This window comes from Phodopus roborovskii, unplaced genomic scaffold, assembly GCF_943737965.1.
Source record: "Phodopus roborovskii unplaced genomic scaffold, PHOROB, whole genome shotgun sequence".
NCBI classification, from domain to species: domain Eukaryota; kingdom Metazoa; phylum Chordata; class Mammalia; order Rodentia; family Cricetidae; genus Phodopus; species Phodopus roborovskii.
Genome location: NW_026126480.1, coordinates 53,914,075 through 53,931,215, shown reverse-complemented (window position 1 = coordinate 53,931,215; position 17,141 = coordinate 53,914,075). Strand labels below are relative to the sequence as shown.

General features: G+C 46.1%; 2 protein-coding genes across 2 annotated transcripts; one reads left to right on the top strand and one right to left on the bottom strand.

Moving 5' to 3' along the window:
- Window positions 1-405: 405 nt before the first annotated feature.
- On the bottom strand, window positions 406-3,122 carry Ccdc87 (coiled-coil domain containing 87). The gene has a single exon (XM_051192147.1). The coding sequence runs from the start codon at window positions 3,097-3,099 to the stop codon at window positions 406-408; it is 2,694 nt and encodes an 897-aa protein (XP_051048104.1). The 5' UTR covers window positions 3,100-3,122.
- Window positions 3,123-3,201: 79 nt separating this feature from the next.
- Ccs (copper chaperone for superoxide dismutase) lies at window positions 3,202-15,587 on the top strand. Its single transcript, XM_051193598.1, has 8 exons — window positions 3,202-3,325; window positions 3,620-3,692; window positions 8,166-8,303; window positions 8,836-9,013; window positions 9,447-9,507; window positions 14,923-15,000; window positions 15,072-15,175; window positions 15,278-15,587. The coding sequence occupies exons 1-8, from the start codon at window positions 3,287-3,289 to the stop codon at window positions 15,429-15,431; spliced, it is 825 nt and encodes a 274-aa protein (XP_051049555.1). The 5' UTR covers window positions 3,202-3,286; the 3' UTR covers window positions 15,432-15,587.
- The last annotated feature ends 1,554 nt before the right edge of the window (window positions 15,588-17,141 follow it).

Here is a 17,141-nt window from a genome sequence, read left to right as displayed (position 1 = left end):
CTCTTCTCTCCAGCCCCAGAAACTTACTTTTCAGTACACATTTCAATATACCAAATGCTTTTATTAACAGGTGAAAATCTAGTAAAGAATGTTTTAAGCAGGAAGCTGTTAATTTCAGAGCTGTATTATTCTACTGAGCACAAGAGTGACTTAGAGCTGTAATCAGCCAATTAGTATAGTAAAATAGTGACACTAAACTGAATAGTTTTAAAGATCACGGCTTGCTCCGATCTGTTATAATGAACTCCAAGGGATCATTTGATAAGGGATTTTGTTTGTATTGTATAGCACTGTTGACATACATGGAATACCAGGTTTGAGGAATTCTTTTATCTAGACTGCTAAGACAAAGACTTTCAGTCCCTTGTAGAAATATCCATAGTTGTGCTAAAGCCATTAAGAGGTCTATGTGAGTGTCTGGGTGTTTGGAAATGAGGAAGGGGTTTGGGGACACTTGGCCAAGTGGGTGGTAGGAGTATTCCCAGGGGCTATTAAAGCCTGACTGCTGCCCCTTGTGAACATGGATGATTGGTGGGAGGCTTTTTGGGCCCGTATCAGATTTCGAACCCGCCGCTGCTGCTGGAGCCAATAGAGCATCTCCACTTTGTCCTGCTTCATCTTCTCTAGATAGCGCCGCCCCTTGAAGGTCACTGGCTCCCCAAAAACTGACTCTATCTTTTCCAGCAAGGAAGTCAAAGAAGACTCCATTGCAGTGAGCTTCTTTTGGATATAGCTACGGAACCGATTCTCCTCCAGAAGTCGACTCAGCACCAAATCAGGCTTTTGGAAGAAGCGATTAGGGTCGGAGGCTTGACGTTCAAACCACTCCAGTCTCCCGAGCAACAGCTCCCGTTTCTGAATGGGCTTCAAGACTCGCTCCCAGGCCCTGATCAATGCTGGTAGCTGCTGGAGGCGTGCATTGGAGCTGTACTTAACAACCATGTCCAGCCGGCTCTGGTCAGGGACTTCCAACATGACCCACAGTCGTTCTAGCCGCTGCTGCAGGCTTAGGATGTTGGCTTTCCCAGGTCCTGAACTGTCCTCTATCACTGAGCTCCAATTCCACTCTCCTGGAACAAAGTCTCGCTCTTCATCTTCCAGCAGAGGAGGAGGGTGCTGAATTTCCAGGGACTCTTTCACAGGGGCGGGTAGCTCCACAGGAACCTCTTCTTCATACATTTGGAAGATGACATGGAGGAAATCGGTCTCCTGAGTGGTGAGGTACTTTAAGTAGTCTTCGGCAGACACAGAGGTTTTCCACCAGTTCACCCATGCACCCCTGTTTGGCCGCTTGTCCCAGCTTTTGCGCTTTTGGAGTAATGTGAGAGAAGGTATCTTCTCAGGGCATAACTGCTGCACACTCATGCTTGTTTTTCTGGAGTAAGATCCAACCAGATCATGGTTGATGACTGGGATATGCTTATCTTGGTATATAAAAGCTGAGGATAGGTAAGTGGACCAATCTTCATCTGCTGAGGGTTCAATCTGGGGTCCTTCATCAAAAGATAAGTGACTAGTAGAGACTCGGCTCATCAATTCCTTATATACCTCTTTGGTGCTATTGCCAACAAGACGATCAGCATCCATTTCTTCGATGGCTTTGCAATCCAGCTCCCCAGTCAGATGGTTGTATAGAACTCCAGCCCCCTCAACATGGAAGGTGTCAGAAAAACATCTGTCCGAGAGTTGCACAGTAGCTACTTGTACCACAATCTGATTTTGTAACTTCAAAGTAATAGTCACTGGCTGTGGGTGAAGTGGAGTGATACTTGGGGGGTGAAGATCCCACTGTCCAGAGGCTTCTTCTTCCTGCAGGTTCTTCAGCATTTGGTGCAGGTTCTCTAGGTGGTGCTGGGCAGTTAAGCGCCTAGTAAGCACCCCGAGAAGGGGGGGCAGGCCCGATTCCAGTGGTGAGTAGTGAGCCCATTCCATTGCCATGCTCTTTGTCATCTGCTTCAGATCCTGAGCCACCAAGTTCCCAAAAAGCAGTGGTTTTTTCTCTGGAGCCATGATCAGTGGGGTGAGGGGATGAGGGGAAGGAGGAGGGAGGCCCAACTCATCTGCCAGACTCCACCCCTCACGAAGGCAGGGCATGGACTGGCCCCTGAGGAGCCTGGGGTAGATCGGTAAAGTGGGGAAGGGGGAAATCTCACTGCTACGAGGAGAATGGCTAGGTACCATCGCTAAGGGCCTAACTTCAACTTCTTTTTCCTTTTTCGTGGAGGGCACCCAGAGGAGCTGTTTTCTACCCTTCAGCTGGGGGATGGATTTCAACTCCTTTACTGGATCAGGTTCAGGTTCACTGGGGAAATCATACGGGCGGCTGAGTTGGACAAGGTAGTTCAGGTTGAGGCTAGAGCATGGCACTTGGTCCAAGCCGGTGCTGTGAGGCCAGGGAATTGGACAGAGTTCGAAAGTCCCAGGGGGGCAGGCTGGGGGTCGCAGCTTGGATAAGCCTCCCCGGGTCTGCTCTAAATTCAGCAAGGTCTGAAAATCAGCTAACAGGAAGCGATAAACATCGGGACTGGTGAGGAAAACTGTGCAATCCCTGGCAAGGTTGGCTGCCAACCGGCTGAGGGTGGCTGATTCGGTGAAGACCTTTCTAGTGGCCGGCAGGGTCACCAGAAGGTGCAGGTAGCGTATGAAGAGCTGCTCACTACAGATTAGCACATAGGACTCCAGCCGCTTCCGCAGCTTCTGATTGTTCTCGTAGTTCAAAATAGGTTCTGTAGGAGGTTCCTGCCAGCTGCACTTCAGCTCCTCTAGGATAACCTGGATGAGACAGAGTCGATCTTTGGGAGTCACCCGCGCCGCCCGCCCACTGCTTGCTAGCCGCTTGGACACTTGGCGGCACAGCGGCCCCACTTTTAGCTTCGCGAGCGGGATGGATTGCAAAGTCCGGACCTCCTGAGAGGGGCGCTTCGGAGGCTCTGGAGGCGTCGCCTTCCGGGGGAAGAGCGTCAGTGGACTCAGCAACCGGTGGTAAAAAGGCTTAAGGTCAGGCTCTTGATTATGTGGGTCCATCCTTTCGCAGGAAGCTCCCGCTGAGCCGGTAGAGGACGCCAAATGGTTACTAAGGAAACCAGGGCCGATAGGCATCAATACGCCTGCGCAGCCCTTGGCCCCTACTAGGTGGACAGCAGGCCTGGGCATAGCATGCGCACGCACCAAGGAGGTGGAGCAAAGGGTGGTTCCCGAGGCTCCGCCCACCCCACAAGGTTGAGCAGTGTTGCTTGCTCTCTGGACCCTAACTGTTTTGCGGCCCAGGCGGTTGACTACATCCAGGATGGCTTCGGATTCCCAGGACGGCGGGACCATGTGTGCGGTGAGTGAAAGCTTCGCGTGGAGTCTCACATAGTTTCGGGCCCTGGGGTGATCGTTATCTCGAGAAGCCAGGAAAGAGCAAGCTCCTGGGCAGGGATGAAACCCGGGGTTAGGATAGGTATGCTTCTTGCATTGTGGGTGTTGGAGGGTGAGACCACCATACTGGAATGCCCATGAAATAATGAAGAAGAATTTGGACAAAAGTCATACGCGATGTGTGCTCAGAGTCATCATAGGGAAGGTGGTGCATCAGGATAGTGCTTGACATTTTATCCTGGCCCTGCTGCCCTTACAGCTGGAGTTTGCAGTACAGATGACCTGTCAGAGCTGTGTGGATGCGGTGCACAAGACCCTGAAAGGGGTGGCAGGTAGGAGCAGAATAAACCTTTCTGGGCTCAGCCCAGAGATTTGTGTTTAACCGGATTCCCCTTGTACAGATCCAGAAAGATACCTAGAAAACGAAATTGAGAGCCACACAGACCCAGAAGCAGAGCCTCGTGTGCAGGCCTCAAGCTTGCCTTGCCAGGACTCTCTACTGACTGTTCCCAGCTGAGCCTCTGGCGCTAACCTGAGTGTTTACTTCCTCCTCCTCTCAGGGCTTTCTGGGGTCACCTGAGGTCATGTTTGGGAAACAGCAGTCTTGATAAAGCAAACAGCAGTCTTGGCCCAATTTAGAAGCTTAAGCCAGGAGGTTTGCAGGTCACCTGGTGCAACTAGAAAGATGAAAGGCAGAGTCATCTTCTGTTTAATGTTCATCTAAACTTTCAACAAGTATAGATTAGACACTGGGGGCTTCTTAGGAAAAGCTTTTACCCATGTGCTCAGGTAAAGACCATACTAGCTTTGCCAAAAGAGCATTCACAGAGCACTGCATTGGGAAGCCATTGTGAGAATGGGAAGGAAGGCGATCAGAGGGGTCTGAAGTCAGGATACTGGGGCTTGGGGTAGGGAGCAGTGTGTACAGTAACGAGACAGATGCACTCTGGAGTTAGATCTGCCTGCATTCAAATGCCCTCTTTGCCACATACTAACACAATGACTTTATGCTTACTTTCTGTGTCTCTGTTTCTGCAGTGCTTGAATGATATTCATAACTCAGGATTGTCATGAAGAATGAATTAGCTGATGCAAGTCTTGAGCATGTAGTCAGAGCCCAGTTAATCTCAGGGGATTGTAAAGAGGAAAGGCTTCCAGGCAGAGGTGATGAGCTAGGAGGAGACGTTGGGAACTAATTTTTTTCCTTTCCTCTTTCTTTCTTTCTCTCCTTCCTCCCTTTCTTCTTTTTTCTTCCTTCCTTCCTTTCTTTTTTTGAGACAAGGTGTCTATACATAGACCTGGTTTTCCTGACCAAGTTGGCCTTCAACTCACAGAAATCTGCTTGCCTCTGCCTACCTAGTCCTGAGATGAAAGGTGTGTGACACCTCACTCAGCCTAAAACTGATTTTTTTAGTTTATAACTAGTGAATTTGTGTATAATGTGTCTGTAGGAGATGAGTTGTGCATGTGGAGGTCAGAGGTCAACTTTGTGGAATTGTTTCTTTGCTTCCAGCTGTCACTCTTGTGCTAAAAATAGTTTATCTGCTGAACTACTTGGCTGGTCTGGGACAGATTTTTTTTAAAGGCATATATATATGTATATATGGACACGTGTATGCTGGGGCTGGAAAGATGGCTAGAGTGATAGCACCATTAGTGTGAAATTCCCAGCACCTGTATAAATGCCAGACAGGCATAGCAGCCCACCTGTAGTGACAACACTCAGAAGATAGAGATGGGATCCCAGGGCAAGCTGGCTAGCTAAATTAGCCAAATTGGTGAGCTCTGAATTAAAGTGACAGAACCTGCCTTAACCTAAAAGTTTAATCCCAGCACTCAGGGGGTAGAGACAGGTGGATCTCTGTGAGTTTGAGGCCAGCGTGGTCTACAAAGTTCCAGGACAGGCTCCATAACTACACAGAGAAACCCTCTCTCAAAAAACCAAAAAAAAAAAAAAAAGGTAGCAACACATGGCCCCCATACTCAGAAACATGCATACATACATGTGCATACTACACACACACACACACACACACACACACACACACAAAATCATGGGGGCTGGAGAGATGGCTAAGAGGTTAAGAGCATTCACTGGCTGCTCCTCCAGAGATCCTGAGTTCAATTCCCAGTAACCTCATGGTGGTTCGCAACCATCTTATAGTGGGATCTGATGCCCTCTTCTGTCATAAAGTCAATAGAGCACTCATATACATAAAATAAATAAATAGAATTGTATTGGCTTTTATGTGGAAAGATACTAAAGTAGTGGTTCTCAACCTGTGGATTTTGACCCATTGGGGATTGAATGACCCTTGCACAGGGGTTGAATATCAGATATCCTGCATATCGGTTATTTACATTAGAATTCATAACTAGCAAAATTACTGTTATGAAATAGCAACAAAAATAATTTTATGGTCGGGGGTCACCACATGAGGAACTGTATTAAAGGGTCACAGGATTAGGACCCTAAAGGGTCAACAAAGAAAACAGGTAGCCCATAGATAGGTTCTTGAGCAGGCTAAGGTGAAGTGAGACATCTAAGACAAGGGCTGAGGCCTGAATGTGTTTTGCACACACTGCAGATACGGTTTCCCGATAGCCTGGCCTGGGCTAGGGTAGATTCTCAGGCCCAGGAACTGCTTCTGATGTGGGAGGGACAGAGCAGAGTGCTTTTGTAACTGTGCCTCTTCAATTCCTGACCTTAAGTCTGAACCAAAAGGTGGCATTTCCAGCAGAACAGTGGTTCTGTTTGCCAGGTGAGAATAAAAGAGAGGCCACAGTTACTGTAGGGCAGATGTGAAGTTGGAGCTCCTGGGAGTAGAGTAAGTCTTTCCCAAGGGCTTGGGCAACTCTCTTGCTCAGTATATTTTGTTCACTGAAACTCTCCTGTCCAGCTTTGAGAAAGCCAAGCTGATTTCACTTTCTCAGACCAGAAAACATGGTTATCAGAAGTCTCTTTTTGGTGCTTAAAAACCCACTGGAGCCTTGAATTGCTCTGTGTCCAGCTGAAGTCCTGCTTGTCTGTTTTCCCAGCAAGAATGCTTTATAGGAAGTATAGGCCCTACTACATCTTGGCAGCCGAAAGTGCTGCTTTAGTGGAATGACTCCACCTCCTTTAGACTTTCTTTATCATTCCAAAACACAAAAAGGGTTGTAATTGGTACAGGTGGATTGCTCAGCAGAAGTGGGATTTACAGTGGAATGTGTGTTTGTGTGTGTGTGTGTGTGTGTGTGTGTGTGTGTGTATTGGGGGTGTGGGGGGCCTAGGAAGCCTGGGCTAGGGGCTCTTCTTAGGTGAATAGAAGGTTTGGGGTAATTGTTTTTGCTCTGTAGCTAGGCTGCCTGGACTAAGTTACAGTTCTGTAACTTACCTACTTTCAACAAATTGTTTCAGTGTTCTGTGCCTTAATATCCTTATCTGTAAAACAGAGGTAAATTTCCTAGGGTTACTGTGAATATGAAATGAAACAATGTAGGTAAAACACATCAAAAAGGGCTTAATGGGCTGGAGGGATGGCTCCGGGCAAAAGTCCTGGCTGCTCTTACAGAGGATCAGGGTGGAGCAGTGCTTCCTCACCCCCTTTTGGGCGGGGCTTTCAAGACAGGGTTTATCTGTGTAACTTTGGAGCCTCTCCTAGCATTCAATCTGTAGGCCAGGCTGACCTTGAACTCATAGAGATCCATCTGCCTCTGCCTTTGCCTCTGCCTCCCAAGTGCTGGGATTAAAGGCTTGTGCCACCACTGTCTGGCTGGTCCTTCCTTTCTTAATGTGTGTAACAGTTTTGTTGAGCTAAAATTCACATGCTACAAAATTGGCCCATTTGAAATATACAGTTCAGTTCACTCAGTGAGCTATGCAGCCATCTCCTCCATTGGTTATATAATTGTTACTTTCTAAAGAAATCCTGTATCCTCTCTCCCCTTCCTTTTCTCCAACCCTGTCCTCTATCATCTCTTTCCTGTCTGTGTCATATACTATTAGTGGCCATTTGTGGCTGGTTGGCATGTAGCAGAATGATACCCTCATCTGTGCTGCAGCATGTGTTTGTACTTCTTTGATATCTTGTCGTGCAGTTGATGGACATTTGGGTGGTGTTCCCCTTTCAACTGTCATTAATAATGCTAATATAGTTAGTCCAATTTAAAAATTTATTGCTTTGCTTACTTAGTGTGGGACACCCACACCACAGCATGTATATTGAGGGCAGAGGACAACCTTGTGGAGTCAATTCTCTTCCGCCTGTGTATGGGTTCCAGGTTAGCCCGCTTTTAATGAAGAAAAGTTTTATAAAGAATTTTCTATGTTTCAAAAGGTGTAAGCTAGGTGTGGTGGGACATGCTTGTAATCCTAAAATTTAGAAAGTTGAGGCGGAGGAATCACCTCAAGTTTAAAGCCAAGCTGGGCTAAATATTGAATTCCAGATTAACCTGCGCTACAGAGTAAGACCCTGCCTCAATAAACCAAAAAGTAAGATACTTACATGTAATAAGAACTCACAGAAAGGGCTGGAGTGTAGCTCAGTGATAGAGCATTTGCCTAGTTGTGAGAGACCTTGAGTTCCACTCCTCACATTACACACACACACACACACACACACACACACACACACACATACACACACACACACACACACTCACACACGGGGGGAGGGGGGCTCACAAAAATACCACACCCAAGCTCTTAATAATAGATGGGAGCTTCCAGGTTTCCCTCTGACCTTATGAAACTTTGTAGAAATGGGGATGGGGAAGTACTGTGATGCCAGCCCTCTGCTGACCTCTCCCTCTGTCTCTGTCAGGTATCCAGAATGTGGAAGTGCAATTGGAGAATCAAATGGTGTTGGTGCAGACCACGCTTCCCAGCCAGGAGGTCCAAGCGCTCCTAGAAACCACAGGAAGGCAGGCTGTACTCAAGGGCATGGGCAGCGGCCAGTTACGTGAGTGACTGCTTATAGTATTGGCCTTGGCCTCTGGGGTTGGAGGGCTGGAGCAAGAGCTGGTGTAAATCTAACTCCAGGAGTCTGAGGATTGGGCTGGATTGGCTTTGGGAGTTATGCATGTCGTGTTAGTTCCTTTCCTGCCCTTCCTGAGCTGCTGAAAACAGAGTGTCAGTCTGTGGAAGGAGAATAAAGAGCATTACCCAAGTTCTTTTAGTCAAATTAAGAAAGCTTTATTTTCTGTTAGATAGGGCTGTCTCCCTAAAGCAGAGGGTTACAAGGCTTTTGGTAACTTAGCAGAACATATAAAAATTATTTGGCAGAACATTTTATCTTATCAGGGTGGAGACGAGGGAAGAGGGTGTAAAACATGTCAAAATTCCAGAAAACAGGGCAAGAAATAGTCAAACCCTAACAGAAATGAACTTATTTTGACCTTGTAACCAGATGGCTTTTAATCTGAAATGGAGTCAGGCTGGTCTATCAGGGCCTGGGAGAGGTGGAAAGACAGTAGATATTTAATGCCTTGCAGAGAATCTGGGAGCAGCTGTAGCCATTCTGGAGGGATCTAATACCATACAGGGGGTGGTCCGCTTCCTACAGCTGACCTCTGAACTCTGCCTGATCGAGGGAACAATTGATGGCCTGGAGCCTGGATTGCATGGATTCCACATCCATCAGTATGGGGATCTCACAAGGGATTGCAATAGGTAAGTCCTGTAGCTACACACTTTCACTTTCTGTCCCCCAAAATACTCTGGTGGGGGCACATACACACAGATGAGGAAACTGAGGCTTAAAGAGGTTACATGGTGTAGGAAAGGCCTCAGAGGATTCGAATCAAGGTTTGAGATAGAGGGTGACTCCTGGATACAGGGAAGGAAGAGGCGCTGTGTCTGATGGTGTCTTCTGTAATATGATTGATCTGTGTCTTCTGTAATGTGATTGTTTACTCCTCTGTGTCTCCTGAAGCAGAATCTCAAGAAAGGCATAATCCATGTGCCAGTTTCTATGTTCTTTGCCCAAATCCTGGCATGGAGTAGGTCTGTTTGTTGAATGAATGACTGAGTGACTGAATAAAGGTAGTCAGAGAAGTCCTAGACGTTATTGTTTGGATACCTATTTGCTAATTTTCATCCTTAGCTGTGGGGACCATTTTAACCCTGATGGAACATCTCATGGGGGCCCTCGGGATGCTGATCGGGTAAGTGTAGGTTTGGGCTGGGTTTGGGCATAGACAGAATCCAGAGACTCAGGTAGGCAGGCAGTTCTTGGGTCTTGGATGGTAACTGCTCTGTGTGTCAGTCTTTCCCTCTCATCTTGTGATCATTGTCCTAGGGATATAATATAGTACAGCCCAGTGCCCGCCCTAAGGAAATTCAGTCTAGTGGGGAAATTCTATGGTTATGTAGAAAGATAGTCTTGGCAAGAACCCTTGGGGCTTCTTTTCCTTCCCTGCCCCCCCATCCCCTCTTCCCTCTTGTAGAAAGCCCTTTCCTTTTGTAGTGTTAGGCATGGAACCTAAGACCACACACATGCTATTCAAGTGCTTTGCCATTTAGCTGCATTCCCAGTAACACTGGGGTTTCATTTCCCACCATAAAATTCTCTCTTTCTCTTCTTCTTCTTTCTCTCTCTCTCTCTCTCTCTCTCTCTCTCTCTCTCTCTCTCTCTCCTGAGACAGGATTTCTCTGTATAGCTTTGGAGCCTGTCCTGGAACTTGTACGGTAAACCAGGCTGGCCTCAAAGTCATAGAGATCTGTGGGCCTCTGCTGGGATTAAGGCGAGCACCACCACTGCCTGGCCCACCATAGAATTCTTTTTTGGTCTTCAGTTTCCTTCCACCTAAATGCTCTTTGTCTTAACTGACTGCTTCTGTACTGCTAATTATTTCATTGTTTGATTGAGCAGGAAGGTCAGGGTGGAGAACAGTTCACATCATGGTATTAAGAAAACTGAGAAAAGGTCACAGGTAGAGGCTCGGCAAGATACCTCCCTGAAGGACGTGTCCCCAGGGATCTGTTTCCTCCAACCAAGCCCCACCCTTTACCATCTCCCAGTAATACCAAGATATCTTGAATCCATCAAGGGATTAATGGTTTTCACACCCAGAAGTGTGCTTTACATATTTAGGTGTTTGTTAATCCAATCGAGTTTATAATCAAAATTAGGCAACACTAGAACATTGCCTTCTTGCTCAGAGAGTCTATGTTCCTTAGTGCCCTGTTGCGCATCTCAGCATCTCCTTTCTCAGGGGAGTGTGCCCCCTCCCAGTATTTGGAGATAAAGGCCTAAGGTGAGTTCTGGTTCCAGGACCTGGAAAACCCCCAGTTCCTTCTTAGATTCTCTCAGGGCTCCAGAGTTTGTTTTAATTTTCTGTCATTATATTTATTTTTTTGTTTGAGATAGGGTCTCAAGTAGTCCAGGCTGGCCTCAAACTCATGATGTAATCAAGGATGACCTTGAAGTTTTGTTTTTCCTTCCTCTTAAGTGTTGAGGTGACAGGCATGAGTCACTATGCCCTGCTTTGTGTCTTGATGCTACTCCACAACTTCCTGGCATAAAATCAGTGGAACCATGGCACAAGCTGGGCATCCCCATCCCATGGAACTGTGGGACAAGCTGAGCATTCCTGTTACAGATTCCCCATTTGGTTGTTAAAAATTCTAAGATGGTGATAAGAGTTTAGATTATTTTTTTAATTAGGAGTACTCAACCAGTAAAGTGTATGAGAATATTCTATAATTGTGGGGCTAGAAAGATGGCTCAGTGGTTAAGGGTGCTTTCTGTTCTTTCAGAAGATCAAGTTCAGTTCCCAGCATCCATGATGCAATCCAGCACCCTTTTCTGGCTTTCACAGGCACCCTTACACAATGTGCTATACACACATATGTAGACATATATATGTATGAGTAAAATTAAAATAAATCTTTAGAGCTGGGCATCATGGTGCACACCTTTAATCCTAGTATTAGACAGGCAAAGGAAGGCAGAGCACTCTAAGTTAGAATCTAGCCTGGTCTACACAGTGAGCTCCAGGTCAAACAGGGATAGACACTTGTCTCAAAAACAAACTTTTTTTAAAGAAACTATTCTAGAGTAAAAACAAACCACCACCACCACCAAAATCCATGGGCATAAGACATGCTTGTCTAGAGCATTTCGCAGCCTCTTTCTGTCTGTCTTTTCTTCCTTTCTTTCTTCCTTCTTTCCTTCCTTCCTTTTGTTTTTTGTTTTCAAGACAGGGTTTCTCTGTGTAACAGTCCTGGCTATCATGGAACTCATTCTGTAGGCCAGGCTGGCCTCGAACGCACAGAGATGCACCTGTCTTTGCTTCCCAAGTGCTTGGATTAAAGACAAGTGCCACCACTGTTTGGCTCACACTTTTCTTACAGTCAAATGTTCAAAGTTCTTCCTCCCTGCTCTGAAGTGGGATAGACCTGTTCTTTTGTCCGGTCTATTGTATAGTACCGTGCTTCTGCTCAGTATGGAAGTGATGTTGCCTTGAACTGAATGCCTCTAATATTGGGGCATAAAGTGACAAACATTTATTTCTCTGGGGCAGAAACCTGGGTGCCTCTGGCTCAAAGTCTCTTGTAGCCTCAGTCATGGAGTTCATCATGGAAAAGATATGCTTCCCTGATGGCTATTGGCAGCTTGGAATGTTGCTGTAGGCAGGCAGTGGCTATTGGCCAGACATCAGTCTTTTGCCAGATGAGCTTCTCCCTAGAGTAGCTCCCTCAGGACATGAGTGAGAGGATGAGAGGGCATCCAGCATGAAGTCAGATTCATGCTGTAATCTAATTCAGGAAATGATAATCTAGGAAATGATAATTGACATGGTCCACACAAAAGTGAGTAAATCATAAAGAGTATGAATACAGGAAGGGACATCTGTAGGGTCTCTGCCTCCTTGGATTTGAAGGATGATGATGAGGAGATCTACATGTGGACAGGGTGAGATTGGGGATGCCAGATCCAGCAGAGGAAACTTTCTTAAGTCACAACAGAGCAGAAATGTTCCTAAAAGGCAAAGATTACCTTGGGACTTGTGTCCTTGCCCTCAGACCCCACTTGGGATGGGATCAGAAGGGACCAAGGAAACAAAACCAACGAGGATTATCCCAGGTGTAGTGACACATGCCTGTAATCCCAGCATGTGGGAGGTAGAGACAGGAAGATTGGGAATTTAAAGCCAGTCTTGGCTACACAGCAGGTTTAAACCTGCTCAAAGTTACATGTGACCCTGTCTCTAAAAGGAAACAAAAACAAAACAGGGTAAAGACATTTGTTACTGGCTCTGACAACCCAAGTTTGACCTCAGAAACACATGATGGAGAAAACTGTCTTCTATAAGTAAGTTGTCTCACTTCCATGTGTTCATGTGTACACACACACACACACACACACACACACACACACACACACACACACACAAATAAAAACCAAAAAGTTACGGGTGTAGCCTATTTGTAGAGCATATACTTAGCATGTATAAGACTCTAAATTATTTGAATTTTAAGCCATTTGAGCCATGTCTCCAGAAGATGGACTAAAAATGAGCAAGAATGGAGTAGTGAAGACAGCATGGTAGACAGCAAGCTTCTTCTAGGTGTCAGCACCTGGCTTGTCCAGATGGAATTAAAATCAGCATGAGAAATTCCGTCCAAGCCTGGCTGTCTCTCACATACCTGCTAACAGTCTGTCAGGTTCCTTCCCTTCATGCTTTCTCGAGTCTTTTTTTACCTTCCTATGGGATTCTTCTGACACATAAAGGAGCCTTGCCGTGCACTATCTGAAAACCCTTTTTTGGTTCCTCAGGATCCGAAAGTACAGGCTGGGCCCAGCATCCTTGCGTGACATTGACAGCCTCTCTGACTAGTCATTAGAAGAGGGATTGAAAAGGCTGTTTTCCCTGCCCCCCTTGCAAGGTCATGCCTTTAGTCATACTGCCTGGCTTATTCTTCAGTCCCAGAAACAGTTGGCAAGGTCTTTGTTATCTTGCCCACCTTGAACTCTTATCATTAAAGTCTTTAGCATAAAGCAATGTGACCAAAAATGTCAGGTACCAGCTGTTCCTCTAGACAGGATAAAGTAAAAGCCAAAATTCTGGGTTTTTTTTTTTTTTTTTTGGAGGGGTAGGGGCTTGTTTCTTTGTTTATATATAGTCTCTCTATGTAGCCCTGGCTGTCCTTGAAACTCTCTATGTAGACCAGGCTGGTCTCCGACTCACAGAGCTCTGTCTGCTTCTGCCTGCTAAGTGCTGGGATTAAAGGTGTATACCACTGTGACCTGAGAAGCCATTGACATTCTTCATTGCTGAGCAGTGAGACAAAGCGGAGCAGCTCACTCCAGCCTAGGCATCCGTATCTGCTCATGAATCAGGCTGGAAGTGTTTTTTTGCATAGACGTAGTTTCTGTGGCTCACTACTTGGATCCTGTCACCTCAAAACTCAATGTTGTCCTCATTCTGTTCCATTTTTATTGGAGGCTCATAAAAGTCGGGGGGTATGTATACTTCTCTCTATGCCTGGCAGAATTCTGCACTGGGGAGTACATACCCACAGTGTGTGTGTGTCCTATGGATGTGGAGCCCAGAGATTATCTTTCTTTATTGCTCTTCACTTTGTTTGTTTGAGACGGTCTCATCATTGAAAATGATGCTTGCTGTTTTCATTAGACTGTCTGATTAGTGAGCCCCCTCATGTGCTACCATGCTAAGGTTTCACATGGCTGCTGGGAATCTGAGCTCTGGTCCCAATTCTTGAGCCATCTCCCTAACCTCTATGACATTTTTGTTACCTTTTTTTTTTTTTTAATTAACTTTTTTTTTTTTTTTTTTTTGAGACAGGAACTAGTTCTTGTAGACCAGGCTGGCCTCGAACTCACAGAGATCTACCTGCCTCTGCTTCCCAAATCCTGGGATTAAAGGCGTGTGCCACCACCACCCAGCAACCTTTTTGTTACTTTCAAGAGAAAAGTGACCAAAGCTATCTCTTTGTCCCCTCATATTTCTTCCCTCTTGTTCCTTGAGGCTGAGTCAGAAAAGTTATACTGGCCACTGTAATGGTTAGAAAAGCCAAATATAGCCAAGTTAAGCCTTGAGAAATGGAGGCTTACCGAGGGCTTCCAGAGCAACTGCACATTAGTGCATAGGAAGAAACAGGAACTTAGCTAATTGGGGATGGAAAACAGGCTGGACAAATGGCTTATCGGGAAAGAAGTTGAGTCTTTGCAGCATGGTGGTTCTCTGCCCAGGATTTTACTCCCAGGGAAGGCAATGTCCAGTGATAGTCATCTTTGAGTCCTTCCAGTTGACACCTGCAGAAGGAAATTAGAAGCTTGGGGAAAGCGGGCCTTGGTGGCGCACGCCTTTAATCCCAGCACATGGGGAGGCAGAGGCAGGTTTATCTCTGTGAATTGGAGGCCAGCCTGTTCTACAGAGTGAGTTCCAGGACAGGCTCCAAAGCAATACAGAGAAACCCTGCCTCAAAAGAAAAAAAAAAAAAAAAAAGCAGCAGCAGCTTGGGGAATTGGGATGAGGAATCAGATCCTGGGAAGGCAAAAGATACCAGCCATGACTGTGTAACTTCCTTTTCTCCATGGGGTCTCATTCCAGCACCGGGGAGATCTAGGCAACGTCCTGGCTGATGCTGGTGGCCGAGCCACCTTCCGGATAGAGGATAAACAGCTGAAGGTAAGGTGGGAAGAATGTGGGAACCCCCTTTTGAAGGGCAGTGGAGTTGAGGCTGTTGTTTCCCTTCAAAGGTGTGGGACGTGATTGGCCGCAGCCTGGTTGTTGATGAGAGAGAAGATGACCTGGGCAGGGGAAGCCATCCCTTATCCAAGATCACAGGGAACTCTGGGAAGAGGTGAGTTGTGCAACCCCCAGCAGGAGGCATAGATGTGCCAGTGGGCACATGGAACCCTATGAGACCTAGAGAAGGCCCATGCTGACCACTATTCTTCCACAGGTTGGCCTGTGGCATCATTGCACGCTCTGCTGGCCTTTTCCAGAACCCCAAGCAGATCTGTTCCTGTGATGGCCTCACTATCTGGGAGGAGCGAGGCCGGCCCATTGCTGGTGAAGGCCGAAAGGACTCAGCCCAGCCCCCTGCTCACCTCTGATCAGGGCCTCATCTCAGGTTATTTTGTCCCTCTAGCTGAACATCTACCTGCAGAGGGAAAAAGGGACTTTGCTTGTTCAGGCCTAAGAGAACTAAGTACAGGACAGGTAGGGGTTGCTGTATTCTTAGCAAATTAAATTGTTATTTTCACATGGCACTGTGCCTCTGTGTCCTTTAATAGGCTTGGTAAGTAGAGTCTCTCTGCTATCTGTATCCAGAGCTACCCATTGGATTTGGCACCAAACTAACTTTAAGTCCATATATATCCTGAAAATTCCTTATGCTCTTTGGAGTCATGATAAAGGGCCATAGCCGGCACATGTTTGTGTGTGATCATCCTAAGTCCCTAACTGTTATTGAATAGAACTAAAAGAACTCTTGACCTAATCTGGGCCTGTGTCTGCAAGAAATCTGGGATCTACCATTAGGTTTCTTTTCTCTGTGGATGGATTCATAATATGGGAAGAGGGAAATTACTGTGGCCTTTTTCTCTTTTCCTTGTCAACTGAGTATCAGAAAAAAAAGCCAGGCCCAAAAGACAGAGGAATGAGGTAGATGCCCAGAGAAAACCTGAGAGCTGCTGGAGAGTTCTAGCCACCCTACAATCCCCAAATCAGGTCATGGTGTGGTCAGCTGCCTCTTGTCCAGGGATTCAAGAGGTACTCCTATGTCTCCCTGAAATGCATGTCTCTTCCCCTTCAAAAACTTAATGTCTTGAGTTATTTTCTTTTACTCTTTTTGGGTGTATGTGTATTGGTGTGTGTATTGGTGTATGTTTATGCATGCTTGCATGTGTGTGTGCATGCATGTGGAGAGAAGTTGACATCCTGTTGGTGTTCTGTTTTGCATGGGTTCATGGAAGAATTAGGGTCACTCCAAGATGTATTTTGGCTTAGCAGAGCAGCAGAGGAGCTGATGAACTGACTGCTCATTGCTTCACAAAAACCTGTTATTGTTAGACAACTAACACCTCTTAGCAAGTTGACTTTCAAATAACAAAACTTCTTACCTGGAGTTGTTTGAAGGAACCATTTGCTATAAGACATCTTGGTTTTCCAAGTCCTTCTATAACTAAGTTTTATAAAGGCTCTGATTCCTCCAGGAAGAACTCAGATAATAATCAAACAAAGGGTAACAATCACAAAAGGCAACAATTACAAAAGGCAGTTTAAAGCCTAGATGCTAACATTCTGGAATTCATGCCAGATGCAATGCTCTTCAACATCTCTTGCTACATCATCCAGTATCTTCCACAGTTATTTTCTACCTTAAATATTGAAGCAGAGTCTCTCATTTGAACCCAGAGTTTGCTTATTTGGCTATGCCAGTTTGCTCCACATACCTCCTATCTCTATGTCCTGAGCATTTATATGGATTCTGGGGATTCAAACCCAGGTCTTTGGGCTTGTGTGGCAAGCACTTTACCCACTAAGCCTTCTCTCCAACCCTTTTACACTTTTTCTTTTTTTCTTTTCCGAGACAGGGTTTCTCTGTGTAGCTTTGTAGACCAGACTGGCCTCAAACTCACAGAGATCCACTTGTCTGTGCCTCCCGAGTGCTGGGATCAAAGGCGTGCGCTACCACTGCCTGGCGCCAGGCTTTCATGGCAAGTGCTTTTTCCCACTGAGCCATATCATTGACCCTTTTATTACATATTATCTTGATTTATAGATCATTACCTGTGTTATACATATTTGTCAGATTACTAAAA